Source organism: Harpia harpyja, chromosome 17 (genome assembly GCF_026419915.1).
Source record: "Harpia harpyja isolate bHarHar1 chromosome 17, bHarHar1 primary haplotype, whole genome shotgun sequence".
Taxonomy (NCBI): Eukaryota; Metazoa; Chordata; class Aves; order Accipitriformes; family Accipitridae; genus Harpia; species Harpia harpyja.
Window position 1 is genome coordinate 22,410,271 of NC_068956.1, and position 19,724 is coordinate 22,429,994.

General features: G+C 38.0%; 1 protein-coding gene across 5 annotated transcripts in view; it reads right to left on the reverse strand.

The window, feature by feature from the left end:
- MICU2 (mitochondrial calcium uptake 2) overlaps positions 1 to 19,724 on the reverse strand; it is a 148,585-nt gene that overhangs the window by 19,174 nt on the left and 109,687 nt on the right. For 4 of the 5 annotated variants that reach the window (XM_052812590.1, XM_052812591.1, XM_052812593.1 and 1 more), the window contains 5 exons: positions 18,811 to 18,842; positions 18,621 to 18,696; positions 13,821 to 13,868; positions 9,509 to 9,591; positions 3,900 to 3,962 (listed from right to left, as the gene is read on the reverse strand). In XM_052812590.1, the coding sequence (XP_052668550.1) occupies positions 3,900 to 3,962; positions 9,509 to 9,591; positions 13,821 to 13,868; positions 18,621 to 18,696; positions 18,811 to 18,842 (302 nt within the window). The remainder of the gene's footprint in view (positions 1 to 3,899; positions 3,963 to 9,508; positions 9,592 to 13,820; positions 13,869 to 18,620; positions 18,697 to 18,810; positions 18,843 to 19,724) is intronic. The other variant, XM_052812592.1, reaches the window with a different exon arrangement.

Here is a 19,724-nt window from a genome sequence, read left to right on the forward strand (position 1 = left end):
TTCCCTGGCTTGTCAGTAGCCCACACTGCTATCTGGCTTCTCTATATAATTTAAAGTGTTTCAGACTAGGCTGAGTAGCAGAGACTAAAGGGGTACCCTTGCTCCACACATCTGTACAATGGAAAGCAATGCTACCATGACCACAGAGGGCTTTCCAGGTGAATTCCTCGTGGGAGACACTTGCGCTATCCAAGCCAAATTCAACGTACTTGCAGAATAGGTACCTAGAAAGATGTCAGAAAGCATGTTTCCTTGTCTCTCTTGAGGTTATAATGTCGTCAGATGACATGGAAAAGTAAAATCATTTCCTTGCCTGCGAGGTAAACAACAACCCAGCAGTTTTTTAATAGCCTAATATTTTGATGCCACATGGCTTGGTTCTTTATGGGGTTTACCTGCGTAGAGAGCTTCCTTTAAAGCATGCACAAACATTGCAGTGCTCCTTGGTTTAAAGTATCTAAAAGCTTTTCAACAGAATTCAATGTTAATCTGCTGGTACAAAACATACACATGTTGGAAAAGATAGGTCAAGAAAAAATGTGCATTCCATCTGAACTGAGAGGTGACAAGATTAATGACACACTCTTTTGAGGAGGGATATTAATTTTAGTCTTGGACCAGATTTTTGCAAAATTTGATGTGCTGCACCCCTGCTACGGAGTATTACTGAACTAGAAGAGCATAGCTCTCAACCACCATCTTCCTCCCTTCAGTTTAGGCAGGCTTTAGTTATTGTGGGCCCAGAGCTTTGCAGACGTTGAAGCTATGGGTAGAAAATTTTAAACTAATTAGAAATTCTAGGGAGCAGATGGGCAGGTTACGTTGGCCTGCACAGTCTGGCTGAGGAAATGCATCGCAATGCTGCAATGTCTGAAGGTCCAAGTGTAAAACCTTGTGCTGACCAGCTAAGTGGTGATAAAGGTGTGAATGACTAATGTCGTTCACCTCTTAGGACCAAAAAAACACCCCACAGAAAGAGAAGCAGACAGGTTAAAACAACTGATACACAATTAATAAGAAAATATCCACGTGTGGGTCTAAAAGTATACTGCTTATAGTCAGACTGAATTTTAGTTCAAAAGTTTTCTTGTTAGTACAGTATCTCAAATGAGTATTAAGTGGTATCTCCATACGGTAAATGAATCACTGGGACCTCTGCCTACACACTGTACAGGGAACATACCTGGATATACCTGCTGGTTAAATAAAGTTGCAGACTGCCGTTTGAACCTTATTTTCATAAGTCAGTGACATTTACCACCTGGTATCAGAGACTGGGATGACTTTGAAAAACCAGCAACTCATATGCAAACTGTGAAAGTGTTGTGGAAATACAGAACTATCCCAAACACCAAACTTCTGTTGAAGTATTTCAGCTTTCAAAGAACACAGTCAAGTTAAAAGCCCTATTTTTATGCTTTATCTGCTTTGCTTGAAAGTAATACTCTGAGTGCCATAATTATTAAGAATAAGGGGTAAAAACATATGCGCTGACTACATTGTATAGTCAGAGTCACTGCTTATAAAGATAACCAACTTATTTTGTGAGAGACTGAGACAGGAGAGAAAATAAAAATTAGAAGAAAAGTGATAATTTGGACTTTGCCAAGTAGAAACATAGAAACCAGAAGAATTTCAAGACAGCTGTACTCCCCAAAGCTATTTAATTCTTCTTTTGAACATACTATAATTCCATTTATAATCTGCTAAGAAACTGTATTAAATAGTATTTTCTGGTTACAATAACTTCAGATTTTTCCCAATGGAGAATTCTGAAGACAAAATTTGAAGCAAGACAAAAAACAAAATAGAGACATTGAGGCTCAGGTATTTAATTAGCTCCCAATAAGCTTATGTAGTTATAACTAAATCTGTCCAACTGTATCAAAGTTTCTCTGGAAATTTTATACTACAGCTGTGCATTCATGCAGAATAAAGATCCTTTTTCTTTCACTGTCATGGCAGTTAAGTCTCAATTGAAATAAGTTTTGAGGAGCAGACAACCCTATTAATCCTAGCTATTTTAATTTGGTGACTGATGAAAAGATTCAAAAAAGGAGATGGTTGTTAGTCAGTCAAACAATTTTTAACTGAACTCTGGATGCATATTGAAGAAGTAAAGCCTTTATGCATCAGAAGACAGGTTTTTTTATGCCTAGTAAATATTAAAGGTGTTAGCAATACTGCCACTTCCATTTTTTCCTCAGGCAGGTGAAAAAGTAAAGAACACAAGCTGGACCAACTCTTCGTAGAAGCTGCTGACGCATGATAGGTTTATAACACAGAGCCCTGTATAAATTTCTTATTGAATGCTTCCAACATGAGCAATTGCTGCCTCATGCCTAATGTTTCAGTTTACAACTGAAAGCAAGTTTGTGGTGAGAAAAACATCCTTCGGCTACACCATCCAATTTAAGCAGGCAACAAAAGTAGTGCTGCTGATGTACGCAGCACCTTGTAGTAATGGATGGAGATAATCCCTCTGTACTCTCCCCCTACTTCGCCCTGGTTCATCAGCTTCTCCCAAGATGTTTTCAGTATGCTTAGGACATCGCCCTCTCTGTTTTCGGTCTCATTCAGTCTCATCCAGGCTAGAGTATCTTGTCTCTACAGCCTGAAGAAGAGATGGCAGCTGGCAAAGGTTCTGCCTGGGAAGAAGGTAGGTTGCAGTTGCAGGATTCAGGGGAAAACAGCCAGAAGGGAGCAGGAATTTACCTGCCCCTTTCTTTGACGAGATATATTTGCCATTTGTTAATCATCTGCAATCCAGTGAAACTTCTAACCCAGCTGGAAGATCATACTAAGATTGTTTCTTCTGGTGTGCATCTACGCCATTTCTTTCTGGAAGTGGACCTAACTGAAGTAATCCTTGCCTTTGTCACCTCAATGACAGTAATTACATTTCAAACCAACTCAGAATAAGCTGATACTACTGCAACAGCAGCACTTAGGTATGTTTAAGGTATCAATTTCTGTTTGGAAAGCCATCTTTTCTCATATGGCAACACAGAGTTTTTTCTGAGTTTTTCATAAATAGAAGAGAGTTACTTTGAAACAGAGGCTTACAGAAACTAAATAAAAGAGTGGCTACACAGTAATGAAATACATTAATTGCATACATTTCATCAAGAGATTCAGAAGTGACAAACATTTTTCTTCCCCAGTGTCCTGGTTTCAGCTGGGATAGAGTTAACTGTCTTCCTAGTAGCTGGTACAGTGCTATGTTTTGAGTTCAGTATGCGAAGAATGTTGATAACGCTGATGTTTTCAGTTGTCGCTCAGTAGTGTTTAGACTAAAGTCAAGGATTTTTCAGCTTCTCATGCCCAGCCAGTGAGAAAGCTGGAGGGGCACAAGAAGTTGGCACAGGACACAGCCAGGGCACCTGACCCAAACTGGCCAACGGTGTATTCCATACCATGGGACGTCCCATCCAGCATAGGAACTGGGGAGTGGGGGCGGGGAATCACCGCTCGGGGACTGGTGGGGTGTCGGTCGGCGGGTGGTGAGCAATTGTGCTGCGCATCATTTGTACATTCCAATCCTTTCATTATTACTGTTGTCATTTTATTAGTGTTATCATTATCATTATTGGTTTCTTCTTTTCTGTTCTATTAAACCGTTCTTATCTCAACCCAGGGGTTTTGCTTCTTTTCCCGATTTTCTCCCCCATCCCACTGGGTGGAGGGGAGTGAGTGAGCGGCTGCGTGGTGTTTAGTTGCTGGCTGGGGTTAAACCATGACACCCAGTTAGAAAGTAGTTGACACATCATGCATTTTCATTTAATTAAAGCACTAATACTGATGCGTACATAGTTATCTAAAACCTCTGGAAAAAATAACAATGTTCACGGGAAATATGACAACATTTTTGTAAAGAAAAATGTATTTCTATTTCATACCCGAAATACTGCTTCGTCTCCAGCTATTTTCAAATCATCTTCCTTCCCAATGATTCTCTGTAGCTGTATTTGTTAAAACACGAAAAAACCACAGGAAAATTACAAATTAGGTCTTACAAGAATCTCCTTTTTCAGAAACTTGCATTAATTTCACCTTTTCTTAATTATAAAGTCATTACGTTTCTGCAAGGTTCTCTAGTCATGATGAATATTTGCATACTTAAGGATATTTTGCTATTCAGACACACTTTTTCCCCAGAATGTCTTATCTACGGTAGTTAATATAGCCAAGCAAAGCATATGAATCTATCTCTTGCAACCCAGTGCTTGCTCTATTTTTAGAGGAGATTTTCTTGCACTAGAAGCTTAGCATTCACTCCATAAGATTTTGAAACTCAGGGGTATAACATCAAGGGTCATTCAGGAAGCAAAAATTATCCTGTGATTTTCATGCTGTCCTCCTAGACAGCTTTACATAGTCCTGCTACAGGCACGATCTTCTAGACATAAAAACCATACCTGTTCAAATGAGGTACTATACAACTAACAAAGAATAATTTAATTAAATAAGCAAATGTATTTTCAGAACTGGCACTAAGCAGAATGTGGTTTGAATTTCCCCTCCACCCCACAAATAACTGAATCTTGAATGTGTTAGCTAAGAAGATTTTTAGAAGTACTGAAATGACTCACATTTAAAAACACTCACATTTAAATTTCCACTGTCCCAAGCAGAGCTTTAAGGTAATATAGAAAGTGCATTAATTTGCAGCACCTCAAGTATATCTCAGCTGCAAGGTTTCTTTGACTGTATTTTAGCTTGGTAGGTCAACACTGCCACAAGAACGAGTGATTTAACATAGCACAGGGTATACCTACCTTTCACAGACATTTGCATGAATCCTCAAAAGGACAGCAAAAATGAAAGAACAAGGGACTTATTACATTTCAGGTATAGATATGGACTTACACCGATCACTCTGGATTTTGAGATTTTAGGAAAGATGCTTTTAAAGCTCAGGGTTTTCAAAGCTGCTCAACTTGAAGCTACTCAAACATTTCTGAGTGATTCCTCACCCTGCCCATTAAAACCGGGAAAGAAAATCCATGATTGAATTTGCATAGCCATTATTTTGTGGGGTTTTCAAATCTCTTCTTAGGGCTTTATTTTTCTCCTTTTTTTTGTTACGTTGCTCAGAGAAGCAATATGGGCTTTTAAGTAGTGAGTAGGAAAAAAACCCGCTAACTGTTCATGTTGGCAAAGGTCTTCCCTTGGCCTTCAAATTTTGACTAATTCACCTGTTGTTTTTTTTCATAGCCTCAGTTTTTTAGTTCCTCAGGATAGTTACTTTCTATTATTATTTTTGAATGACATGCCTTTATAGTTTTTATCAAAATAAATACTGTATAACAAGACAATTAAACAGTACTAGCTCTTCCAAGTTTCTCCAAATTCTTTTTATTTTTAATCACTTACAAAACAATTAACTAGTACAGTAAAAGCATTATGAATTTCTTCATAGCAAAATAGCAATATAGAGCTCTGGATAAAAACACAACTACTCGCCCATATTCTCACTGAAAAATTAAATTTTTTCTTACCTGAAAAATCCCTTTTGCTCAAACACAAGAAATACAACTGCAAATACCTTCTTAACAAGAGAAAATATGATTTTGTCTTTTGATTTTTATTTTTAAATTCCTCTTAAAAAAATCTGCAGAGACTACTAAAGAGCACAGACACACAGTATAATTTTTTTCACAAGTGTTCTGGAAGATTTAGTTTATTGTTTTCTTACACTGTATGTAATCCTTATGGTGCACAATGAGCAACTACTCACAGAAGGAGAAGAATTCTGCCCTCAGGAAATGGACTCTAATACTCAACTGCTCCATGTGACATTTATCTGCATTTAATATTTATATCTGTTCATCGTTGGAAGATACTAATGGCTAATTCAAAGATAATGAGACCTATAATGCACAACTAATGACTCTTTAGTGAAAACATACTAAGAAGTAATCTTTTCTGAAGAAGATGAGCTGGCAGAAAGGCTATGTCAGTCTTAAAAAAAAAAAGGTGATTTTGCATCTTCCAGTTGTTTTGAGAGAGATCAGTGCTTGTAGATGCTCTAGGACTGCAGAGGTGTTCTGTACCAAACCACCACAACTGCTGACAGTGTCGGATGCTGGTTCATTCAGCCCTAGATGAACCTCTACAAGTTTTTTTGTGGTATCTGCTGTGCAAGACAAGTGAATAAAGTCCATTTAGAAAGTCTAAATCACATAGCTCTTGCTATGTGTTACCCTACCTCCATTCCCAATAGTTTTGAACTGTCGTTAATTTTACTTAGAAATCTTTCATTAGGACAGAGTTAGGGAAAGTCCTCACTTGCTGGGGATTTGGGGATCTTTGGTAGCTGTATTCTTGATGGGAGGTCTCACATTAATGTGCATGGGTTATTATGTGCACATGTCTGGAAATCCCCCTCACCAAGACTCATGTGAATGCCTCGGAAGTGCGGAGTTCACAGAATTATCTTCCTGTCCTCACAAAGATGCAGATAATATGGCTCTGAGAAACAATTCTTTGCACTCTGGCTGGGGCCAATTTAAGGATGGCAACTAACATTTGTGAACATGCCGTTTCTACCACATCTTCACCCTGGAGCTGCAGGGCAAAGCAACAGATCCTTGCAGATGCCTACCTCAAAATACAGATTGCTGGGCCCTAATTGCTGTGATTCTGGGCCCTAATACTGAAATGTCTCTTGTATTGTGAATGTTTACCACTGAAAGATGGATGAAGCGGAAATTAAAAATAGACTAGCTTGAATACAAAGAAGTAGGGAGGAGAGAGAACAAGGGTCTGTCCCTGGGAAGGAACAGACTTTTAACTGCTGCTGGAAAGGAGGAAAACGTGCACAGAAAGGGAAAGGCTACGGAGGACAAGATAAACTCTCCTGTTGAAAATGTGGAATTGCGTTCAACATCTCCTTTCCTGAACATTCACTTATGTTAGTGAAGAGCACTGAATCTACTGGGAAATCCTGCATCTCACACTCCTTCGGTGTGGGATCCCTACAGGTCTGAACAGCCTATCTCCATCACATGCTGCAGGCTCTAAGGACTTGGGTTGCAGAGTCTGCTTGTCACCCCTCTCCCTTTCCTGAATGACGCACATCTTGTGCCTGTTTATCCAGTAACATGTGAGAGTTGAGATATACACAATTCCAAGAATGATGGACATTTTGCAAACAAACAGGCAAAGTTCTTACCTCAAAGAATTTACAGTCTAGATCAACAGATAACAGAGACATACATAAATGTCTAATCAGTAGCTAACGGGTGGGAAGTAAGGAGAAGAAAAGGTGACAAAGCAAGAGAATGGAGTAGCACTGAAATTTCTTTTCCCATCACATCCTGCTTACAGTAAGAGTCCTCCTAATTACTGCTTCTTCACTATGCTTTTCCACTGCCCTTTCCTAACATATGTTTCCTGATATTATTGTTGAATATAGTGTGGAAATAACTATAGAATACTTCAGATGTATTTCCTGAGATGCCACTTGGGACAAGACAAATGACTGATTAGCCACACAGTTCACTAATTTATTAGAAATACAGAAGCTTTCTATGACGCATACAGAACTAGAGTATACAGAGATTAACGCACACACATTTTTCCAGATTCTTACATTCAAAAAAATCTTATTTTTAAACCTAACCTATAAAACCCGATTTTTGCTTTAAAATAGTCACTGCTTACAAATGTTAAGTAAAGAGTCATGTGAGAAAATTAATCTTTTGACTAGCTTGCATCCTGCGGGACTTCTTTGAATTTAATGATTCTTGTGAGTTGACATAGCAATTTATAGGTTTGGGGTTTTTTTACCACTCTATATTAATTTACCAATACAGCCCATAAAGGAAATGCAAAGTAACAATCTATCTAACTCGAATAACTTTCATTTAATTTGATTGCCTCTACAGAAATCAAATTATTTTTAATGATCTGTATAATGTTTTCACCTCTACTTTTGATGACTTTCTGTTGTTCATGCTGGCTGATTCAATTAGAATTACCTGAAATGGGTAATGGATACTAAATATATGACATACTGTACATCTCCCCAGGAGGGTTGTGCTGTATTTCTGCAAGAATCTCCTTATTCGCTTAACTGACACAGTACCTATTTAAAGGAAGTACTGCTAACACGGCATTTTGGTCCAGAGGCGCTACGGGCTGAACACGTTCACTTGTGTTCATGGACTTACTTTCCCCTGTAACATACTGTTTTGTAAATGAACAATACAGCCATAACGGACATATTTCAGTGATCAGTGCAGTGCTACTCTGATAACAATTCACTAGGATTGTCCCAGGTTTAGTAGGTTAAAAATAAAGGCTTTACTTAGAATTTGATTTCTTTTTAATCAGCAGAATAATTAACATTTTAACAGAACAAATTCTTCAAGCTTAAAATATTTTGTGTAGCAACAAATGAATGTAGGGTACCTGCAGGCTCAGTTAGGGGCTTCTGGGAACATCGTCTTGGGAAATGGTCTAATTTCAAGTATTAATTTAAAATAGTACTACTAAGTCTAAAAGTATTTTTACAATATTTTAAAATATATTTAAGTATGACTCATCAATTGTAATCTTGCTACGAGACAATTCACTGAAAAAATGGTTATCAGCAAAAAACACATGCTAACAGCTATTGTATCATTAATACAGAGTTTAAGGCTATGAAAGTACACTTAAATAAATTGTTGGTAATTTCTCTATCAACAGGTGTATCTTTGCAAGTTTTAGATTCTATGGTTCTCTAGAGTTGTTGCATTAATGATCATCTCCAACTTTATCCTAGTGACAGAAAATAATTTGCATTGTGGTAGCCATTTCAACTTCTCATAAAATTGTCTCTCTAGTCACCTCCAATACAAATGAAGGATCTGAATTAAGCTATGGGAGTCTATTCAAAATTATGTCAGTTAATTTTGCATTTGACTTTTGACAAGAAATATTTAGTTAACAGTCTCCTGTTACATACTTAGAAGTTGAATAAGCTATATAATTAAGCCTATTCTTCTTTAAAACATCAGAGCAAGGTTTTCTTTGGTTTTTAAGCATCTGCCTTTCTCCCCCATATTTTATACAAAATATGGGAAAAACTGCTGTAACTGTCCAAAGTATGAATTGGTAAAAAGTCTGTGCAACAGCAAACAAAATGAATAAAAACCAAGAGAGGATGGTGAATTTAAAAAAAATTATGAAAAATATTTAGAAAATAAAAGACTTTTCCAGATGTTTATTTAAATTAGCTCATGGGATTAAGGATGTACACCAACTTCTACCTTCCCAGTAACAGATTTTTAGACACAAGTCAAAGGTAACATTTATAAAAGTGGATTCAAATATGATAAGTACTTCTATAGCAATGCTTTGGTATGTGCTCCTTTCATATAAAGTATTTTAGTAAGTATGTGATCATAGATTGGACTGAAAAATAGGCTTGAAGAATTTAATGGATCTTCATTTAGCAAATATAACCCATGGAACTATTTAAATGCTTTAATATTAATATGCATATAAATACACATACCTTAAAGAATTCTTTCTTTTCAACTTGTTCATTGCCATCTGTATCCAACATTTTAAAGGCAATCTGAAATCCAGTCTGGGGTTCTGCAACAAATTGCAAAAGAACTTTATTGTAAATACACACACACTTACACTAGTACTTAAATATTTAATGCAAAAGGAATATTGCCTATGGTTCAGTTCTCCATGGTTATGCATGTACATGATATTTCCAGTAAACCATATGTACCTCCTCCAATATAAGCAAACATTTTAAACTGCATTTTACTACTGTTTCAAGGGATAATTTATGCAATGGCAAAGCAAGAAATGCCAGCAGTGCCCAAGTACAGCTGCGACTGTCCAGCTGATTCCAATGACTCTGAAAATGTTGTATGTCTTACATATTCTCTATAGATGTCTCCATAATCCCACGTCACTTCTGAAGTCTAGCTCTGCCTTGTTTATTAGAGCTCCTTTTCAGGTAAGAAGACTGGAAAGTGCCTTGAGAAACCAATAATTATTCCCAAACTGCGTGAAAGAGCTAGTGTGCTCCTCAGGTACGTCTCGCATGCATTACTGTATGCCAGTATTTGCAGTCTTCCCTAGTCTTCCCCAGCAAACAGACCGAGGTTGTAATGGTGGCCAGCTCTCCTCGGCTCCTGCTCCCGCTGTGTTAGCCCCAGGCCTTTTTTTTTCTTCCCTTCTCCTTCCTCCCTAAACAATGTACTCAAATGTTAGTGAGATGTAATAAACCACTCTTGCTGGCCTTTCTGGACAAAAGCATGTTTTGTATGACTCCCATCGAGCTGATTTTTTCAGGAATTTTATACAATTTTACCCTGCGTTTCCTTCACTGAGTGGATGTTTCTTTTCAACGCAAAAATGTAATGAGTTCTGAATCTTGCAGGCGCTATAAAAACATGGTGTGTTTTGAGCTCCTTCCCACAATTTCCTGATCTTACTTTGCTTACAGGAGGTGGCCTCGCTCATTAGCAAGCCCACACAGGAGCAGCATGCCGCTGAAATGTAGTTACAGTTCACTGCAGTAGCAAGCACTTATCCCAGTAATTTCTGGAGCAGGTGAATTAATTCCACAACCCAGTCAAGTCAGGCATTAATATGAAAGCCACGGACTTATCGTCTCTAGAATATATTCATGTTTCCAAGAACAATGTTGGACTCATGAGGGCAGTGAAGCAGTATCTCTAAAAAAACTCTTAATGCCTTCAGAGTTTTTCTTTTGGAAATATATTCTTCCAGCTCCATCCTGTAAAGTTTTAAGTCTTGCTTTTTTTTTTAGAGAATTTTTCTGCAAAGGGAACAAGTTAAAGAAATATCCCATTCCTTTTAAGTGATAACAAGATGGTTAAAGAAAGTTCTATTTTTACATTTTAGAAATAACTACATCTTCAGCAGCCAACCAATGTTCTCTGTGGAGCAATCTTGTGATGCAGGGATATTTTATAAATACCGTTGCAATCTGCATAGCAGAGCCCTTCCCCGGCAACAATCAATATGCAATAATCAAAACTGGCTTCCTTTCCATGGAAATGCCACACGTTAAATTTGTGTTGCTAGTACAAAAGCAAGAAGAGCCTATCCTATTACATATTTAGAGAATAAAAGTAACTGATGTATTTAATAGTAATTCATACCATCTGTGTTGCAATTTTCAGATAAGAGAGCTGTTACTGAAAATATAGGACCCAAAGCTGCTTATACTGTTCAGAGATGACATACTTATCTGATATGATGTAACCCCAAAGGTATGTGTTCGTAAAATAAGCATAGTTCAAAGACTACCTCAGATATAGTTGTATTTAATTAGAATCGGGCAAAATTCCAAAATCTGAACAGAAGAGCTTCATCTTGGCTCTGAGTGCAGGTTAGACTTAGGTGCTTTCCCTCCAACTACTCCTACGTTGACCAAGCTGTCAACCTGTGTGACTGGCTAACTGAAACGAAGCTTTGAGTAAAGGTGACAATTCAGTTCCTGGGCTCCTTCACCAGGCAGGGCTTTACGAGAAGCTTCATTAACCAATTGCTGGAAATGAAATTCAATACAGCACTGGAAGAAAAAAGATAGCGATGATACAAGGCACAGAGAAAAGAGAAAAAGGGATCACAGGGGGCAAAATAAAACCTTTGTCTGCCACAAAATTGCGTTTTCAAGCTCAGTGTTGTTACAGACGGTGCTTTCGTAAGCCAGGCAGCATGGTCTGGTCAGCAGTGTCCTGGAACCGGTACTCTGGAAACCTGGTGACTCTTACCCTGTTTTCCTATTGCTCTGTTGGTGACTTAGAAGTCATTTAAATATTAATGGCTGCTTTAAGTCTCAAATTAATTCTCACTAGTGAGAGAGACAGGTCGTGTAACTGGGAGCTGACTGACACGGGATACTTGTTAGGCAAAGACAGAGGCACTAACGCTTGTTGACATTTGCTTTCAAACTGATAGGTATGATAGCCCTCTGTGTAACCAAGGCAGCAACATTAGCGCTGCATTTTTATCCTGCATCAAAAGGTGCCTTTGTTTTTGCAGTTCAATACATTCCTATGTAAATTCTGTGAAAAATAGTGTTACCCGATTGTCTGGAGAAGTGGAACAACTCGCTCTGATACTACTTCAATTTTCTAATTGTTTCAGCCAATAAATCAGCATGAATTTACTTTCAGCTGCCATAGATTTTTAAAGAAACAGAATCTTTGGCACCTCTTTCTGCAGCTTTAATTAAGGTATTCTTCTGCAGTTATAGTGTGGCTGTTGTGGTTGTCCTTTTTTAAAAAAAATCCCTCTTTTCTGAGTTGCAAAAAATATTATAAAATCGGCTTTCTAACTGGGCTAGACTCTTCTATTATTTCTGATTTTAAAAACCACTTGAACACATGGTATAACTCATGTTGAAGTTGCGTGTAGCAGTGGACAGTCACTACTGGTGAAACAGTATATTTGTATGTTAAATAAGTTATCTTAATGCATATATACTATTCAATACTCTGTACTAGCTGAAGTTTCCTGGGAAATCACCCTTCATGCCGTGTCATAGGAACTCATGCACTTCTGCTGAGAAATGACGGAAGTTTCAAAAGGGCTATCTAAACCCTGCGAGAGGTGTGTACCGACGGTCATTATCTGTGAAGGCTGGACATAACTTGTCTCCACTCTCTGGAGACCAACGTTACTTGTTTGTACCGCACCATGAGAGGGTGGATTTCTAGAGCAAGGAAAATTTGTCAATTTGTTTAAGCACCTGCCATGGACCTTGCAGCCACAGAAGTGACAAGGCTCAAGCATCTACAGTCTATCGGGATAAGAACGACTGCTTCCTTCTCTTCTTTCCCCATCCACTGATACCACGAGATCTAGTAGGCGTGGTTTTGTCCCGTGCTTAAAATGTTAGACCTACAGAAGTCAGTCAAACAAGACTGCATGTGGACTATTACGTGGACATGCATTTGGACTACTTCACTACTAGTCTACAGGTCTCACTGCATCATGAACATTGCACACATCTTATCTCAAATCTTGGTATTTTCCAGCATCACCTACACTTTGTCAGAACAGCACAGGGAGGTGGCAAGGATGGCACAGACTAAGTATGGGTGAGGAAACCCAGAAAATCCAAGATCACTTCCATGCACAATAAAAAATGCCTGCTGTTTGCAGATAAAGCAAGTAGCAAATAAAAAATTTTTTTAAAAATGTGTCTGATAGAGAAAAGGGAAGGAAGCAAAGGAGAGGACAGAAATACATGCAAAATACTTGGAGGAAATAAAGTCAAAAGGAACAGAGGGGGAAAAAAAAAGTATTAAAAAGTCAAACAAAAAGACGCTGCAGAATTCTGCTGTTTATGTATATCATCCATTGCATATCTGAACACATGAATAACAGGCAACAACCTTTCAGACACCACAACAGCTTTTTACACCACTGCATGAGCTATAATGAATGTTAATGTCTCATTGTCCAAAATGACTAAAACTACTATCCAAAAAGACAAAAGACTACTATCTTCCCCTCATTATGTGGTCCTGTAACCAATGTCTCCCCTCTCTCACAGTCTCTTGGAAGACTCTTCTGATCCCATGGTGCAGGGATTACCATGATTTTTGAAGTACTGCTACGGACCAATGATGACACTATGGAAGTAAGTTGCAATCAATTAAAGTTATATCCATTTACATTAATGCCTTATCACTCTATATACAATAGTTCGTTACGTTTTACTATCATGTAGAAGTTTAGAAGCTAAAAAATATCAGAAGAAGTTCCTGGAAAGCTGTTAGTAGCTGAGGATTTACGCATATATATTTTAAATATATAATACTTACTTGTAAGGATTGTCAGCAAAAATAGGTACTCTGCGTAAGATATCAACCCTGAAATAAAAGAGTTAAAAAATGACTTGCAAAAAAACCCCCTCAAAACTGCTCATAGAACAACTTGAAAGATCAAAACTTATAAATATAAAGAAATGTAGTTTAACATCATATTAAATAGGTTATTAAAGTAAGCCATGTTATTATTTAATAAAGTTTTTACTTCTGTTTTTAGTGCTCTGAAGGTGAAATTCCCTATCCAGAGACTCATCAATGTTGATGTCTAAGCAAGAAAGTAAGGTTTATTTGGTATTAATAAAAGGCCTACACTAAATCTTTGGATTCGCACTGAAAACATTCAATGTTTATACAAAAGGCAAATAAATTAAATGCGCTTTGTCACATTTAGTACCTGGGAGGAGAACTACTCTAACGTTACCCTGAAGGATCAAAGTCCTCCATCCTTTGGCAGGCTCGCGAAGGCGGAGAATAGCTTCCCTCTAATTCTCAAGGGGAACATGGCAACACGCAAAGCTGCCAAGCTGCTAGATTGTGCTGATAGTATTGCTGGGCTGCATGCCAAGAGGAGGCTTCTTTTTTTTTTTTTTTTTTTTTTTAAATAGGAACATGTCCTTTCTACAAGGTGAAAGTATTTTGCCCCCTTTTGAAGGAAAATTCCAGTGTTTTCCTTTGAAATACCGCCTTAAGTGAAAAGCCTGAACAAACACAAAGATGTGATAGCGTCAAAATAGAGCATACGGGCTAAAGATAGAGAGCGCATAACGAGGGTGGTTAAACAACAGAATCTGAACCATCTGCCCTGCAATAATGTTTGGAGAAAAAAAATGTAAAGGGCTTTTTTATAAATCACTTTTCAAAATAACTGAGCTACTTTTAACTTGTGAGCTAAACATTGTATAATGCCGGAACTGCTTAAAATAAGGAAGTTCAAACATGCCTATCTGTGCAAAGATAAACTATTTTTTAAAATTTATATTTAGTTAATTGATAGATAATTATAATTGATAGATAAGGAATCCACTTAAGCTTCAGTGATAAACAATTAACTTCTGACAAATTACTATGCAGAGCCAACAGCATTTGTATTTGACCTCAGATAATGACTTAACACAAATACCAGAGTTTAGAGATATTAAATTGCTGAACGCAAAAGTCTGAAAATCCAAGAACAAGTCTTAGTTAAAGACAGGTCTAACGCTGATCCTGTTGCCAACTCACTCTGGTTCCATATCTCAAGCTTTTCTCTCCTTCAAAATAGGGCTATTCACCCTATTACCCATCATGCATCATGTGTAAATCAGCACAGTACTACAGTCATACAATCCACTGTGGAAATACAAAATACTTTCATCTCAAAGATTTAGTTTTGCTTACAACTTTTAGGGTTACTGCCATTGCAAGAATATAAATTATTATTTGCACTGCTGTAAAACTTGGAATTGTGTTCCTAGACAAAAGTGTCCATGATTTCTACAAATTCAAAACCAAACAGAGAAAGAACTCCTACCCCATTTTTAAATTTTTTTAGCTTATACGCCTAAGTATAAAAAACAGATAGAAACAAATTGGGGAGGAAAAGAAATCAAGCAAATAGCGTGATGGGCAGTGATCAATATTCCTGCTCCCTAATTTTGTTTTGTGTGTGACGCAGCAGAAGAATGTTTAAAGAAGAATATAAAGGAAGACAAGGAGGTAACTTTTCAAGTCTATATAGAAAACACCGCCCAGTCATGGACTGCAATGGTATCAGCACAAAGATCCCTGCCTGAAAATTTCACCAGCAAGTGATGAAGGCCAGCATCACCGGCCAAGGAGAAGTAAGAGTCTGCCTCTCGGCTGTCTTGCGATGTCCTGCACAGGGATAGTCTAGGGAAGACCTGGAAGGTGAAGACAAGCAGCTTATGCTAGATAAAACAGAACAAGGAGACTCCAGTATTGGGATACAAAAGAGATGACACTCAAAGGAGTCATGTAAAAAACCCCTATTTATCAAAGCATTTGAAAGGATATTAACATGGCAGATTATGTTTGTTAAAGTCAGAGAAAAAAAGTCATAATAATTGAGATACAAAATGCTGAGCGCCTGGAGAGTTCTAGCTATATGTGTAGACAGGGAATATTGTACCTTACAAAATTTTGCAGAAAGAATCTGCAAAATTTATATGGAGATGGTAGGATGTAAATTAAAAACCAATTTAAAGACAACACCCTGCTTATTGGCTCAACGGAGGAGCATGATGGCTCTATTCACTCGAGTTGCAGAGGGCTGGAATGAAGAGCCTTGCTAGAAATGGCAGGGGCGAGGCACAGACTCTGTTTTCATCATCTTATCGTAAGCTGATTGAAAAGTCGCTATAGTGAAAAAAAATTATTGATTGTTCTTTAAAACCTGTCTCAGTGCTTTAAAGCAAACGCACAGCCTGTCTGACATTTGCTGGCAGACTGATTATACTAAAATAATTTGAGAGAAGATTTTTTTTAACTTGTGGACTCACTTCCATAAAAATTCTTCTTTTAATTTTATTGTCCTTTTACAACTGTAGTGAATAGCCAATTTACCTCATCCATAAAGTAAATTAAATATTTTGGTAATTTTCTTTTTATTCTACAGTAATCATTACAAAGCTACTGAAATTAAAAGATGCAGTGCAACAAATTAAAAAAAACCCCAAAACCAAAACAAAACATATAGGAAATTATATTGATGTCCAAGCAAAATTTAAAAGATAAAAGCTTCACATACTGTTGAATGACTCAGCATACTTGCAGCCAAGTATCTGCAGTTAGCATTGGCAAAATACTGTCATTGTCTAACATTAAGTGAACTTTCCCTATCCCTCCCTGGAAATCTCTACCCTCAAATTTTATAGCAAATGCTGACAGTACAATATTCTTATTGCTGAATAAATCATAAGTACACCCACAAAATATGACGTGAATTTTAAAACTGCCCACTAGAAGGCAGAATTCCCTAGCATTACATTTAACAAACTGGACTGGTGACAGTTTACCCTCTACTTGATATTTAAATAACAATTTGAAGGTAGTTAAAATAATCTCAACTAAACAGTAGAACAGGTGTAGATTCATTATTCTGGTACTTGTAAAAGCAGTATTTAATACATAAATACATAATACATAAATATTTACATTTAAAAAATGTAATAATAATGCATCTCAAAGCAAAAGCATCAAAGTCACTGGAGAGGCATCATGACCAGAAACTGTACAAACTCTGTGTGTTGTGGAGACGTATGGATGACTGCACTGAATGTTCCTGCCTCATCTCAAACTCCCACCTGACCTTTGAAGGACACAGCATACGGACCCACAGTCCTAAGCAAGGGGAAATCAATGCCTTGTCCAGAATGCAGAAGACGTCAGGCTGAGCGTATCACCGAGCCCACTTTCTGCCAAGCAGTCAGCTGAGAGAGGTGCAATAAAAGGAGGCTGCACTGATTTGCTATGTTTTCACTTTCTGTTGGTTGATTCCCAGTTTTTCTAGGCAGAGTGCTTTGGGGATTTGCAGTGTCAACCACTAGCAAAAAAAAAAGCCTCTAAAAAAGCAGGGATAGAGAAAGAATATCCAAGAATTAAAGACTGGGAATCTTTTAAACCAAATCATGGGAAAGCACATGATGATTAGCAATTTGAAAAGGCAGGGAATGACTATTCAATACAAAATCCAATACAAGTCCAATACAAAATTCAGTACAAAATAGGATAGGACAAAATTATTCAACTTGTTCAGAGATGTTTCAGGGCTGCTGGGGTATACTGGGGCTTGCAGGAGTGGACTGACAAGCAAGGCACCCAGCTGAAGACCCCTCCACATCTGCACAAGGATGCAAGAAATGAACCGCAGGCAGAAGATGCCATGAGGCCAAAGGGCAGGCGAAATGCTGCAGGCTGAGATGGAGGGCTGCTCTCTTGGCACGAGCTGCCAGCCATGCCTGGCGATCTGCTGTGCGTGGAGAGAGCGTGGCTCATGCCTGCCAAGGAACTGCAGCAGTGCAAAGGCAGCTTTATTTTCCAGAAACGTCCACTGGATAAGTGATTCAGGCTGAACTCTACGATACAGAAAGTTTGTGAATAGACGCTCTCAGTCTTTCTCATTAGTTTGGGGCTCTCAGTCTTTGTTACTGGTGAAATGGTTAATTACTCATCTATTTGGTTTCCTTGATCCTCTTGTTTGTTTTCTCCCTTCAATTAATTTATGCTAATGACGTGTTTATTTGGTGTTCTTTAATTCCCTGTTGTTATACAAACAATAACCCAGCTCTCAGAGTTTTCTTTTTACATAGCCTGATACAAGGTGGAAATGCTGGGTGAAAAGAAACCAAAGCGCGACGGTGCTGTGAAGGGCCACTGAGCTCCTGAAGAGGTAGAAGTAAGCTCAACTGCTCTTGGAATCAGGGATGCCACTTTACATAACTAGGTACAAATTTTATTTTTATTCTTAGTTTCTGTGCATTTAAGTTATATAGTGAAACAGCAACAAGCCTTAAAAGTCCATTTTGTGCTGAAGTCATCCCTTTGGCCCCTTTCTCTTCTCCAAGTAGGCCTTCTGATTTCTTTCACATCTCCTCCTGCACCTCAGAAGGCTTTCAATTCCCAGCCCTACCTCTTTATTCTCTCTTGCATAACTGAGAGATTTGCCAAGGAGGCTGCTACTGGCTAGATGGGGATGAAGTCAAATCCGTGAAACCTTCTTTAAAAATACATTCAATTCATACCACATAATGAGATAAAAAGCAAGATGTATTTTTCAGTATCAAAAGTGCTTGTTACCTTTATCACCAAGCTCTCTGAAAAAGGTTGGTCCTGGTTTAGCTTTGGCAACACAAAGCAGTGCAGCATCTACCTCCTTTAAAGACACAAACAAGAAAAGATAAAGCCAGTTTTGAAAGAGAAGTCTATTTGGTTGGGTAACAGAAAAAATGCAAGTTCTTTTGAAGAAGGAAAGGAACATTTTGCTTACCTTTTTTGTCAGCTTCTTGGCTGAGGCTTTCCCTATAATAAAAAAAATAATCATCATTCAATAACAAACTGACTTCAAACTTTGATCAGGTTCTGTGGCATTTCTTCAGATTTTTATGGGAAAATGCTAAGTAATATGAAACAGAATATTCTGCAACAGGCAGTTTGTTTCTAATTCCCACAATGATCAAGAAAGGACAACATTTAAAAATAATATGAGCAGTCTGTTCAAATGTTCTTGCAAGCTAGATGAAACCACAGCCCACTTTGGTATCTGTGACTGACTCGCTAGTGTGATTTTGCACACTTGCTACAAATGTAGTACAGATTCCAAAGCAAGATTATACAGTAAGAAACAACTGTAGTATTTACAAGGGGATTTGCATGCACATATAATAATCCTTGAAGTGCAGGTTGAGTATGCAAAAGCTAAGAAATACTAAAAAAAAGAATGAAAATGTTGATGTTTCTATTAAGCAGAAGTAAATTGAACAACTCTGCCTCCTGAAACAGCATCAGATGAAACCATGCAAACTCCTAAGTGTTTATTAGTAGGTTAAAGTCTATACACTCGAACAGGGGAGTCACTGGCAGCAGTATAGGTTGTATTCCTGTGTAAACCACCCGTTTGAGGAGCTGCGATGTACGATCAGTGGAACGTTTCAGCTGGTTAGGCAGGGACCACAGAAATCCTGTGGCCATGGACTGGCAGGAGCTGTGCTCCATCCCTTCTCAGTCTATCTGCCGTTATCACGCCAGTCTGCCTCCTCAGCATTTCTCCTCACACAGTTCTTAAAACCCCGTGTCCTTCACTCTTACCACTCAGCCCATCGCTCCCTTCCTTCATCACCAGTTCCTCTGGACTCCAGCCAGCCATTCCCTCCTATTTATTCACACTGTGTAAGCACAAGCCGA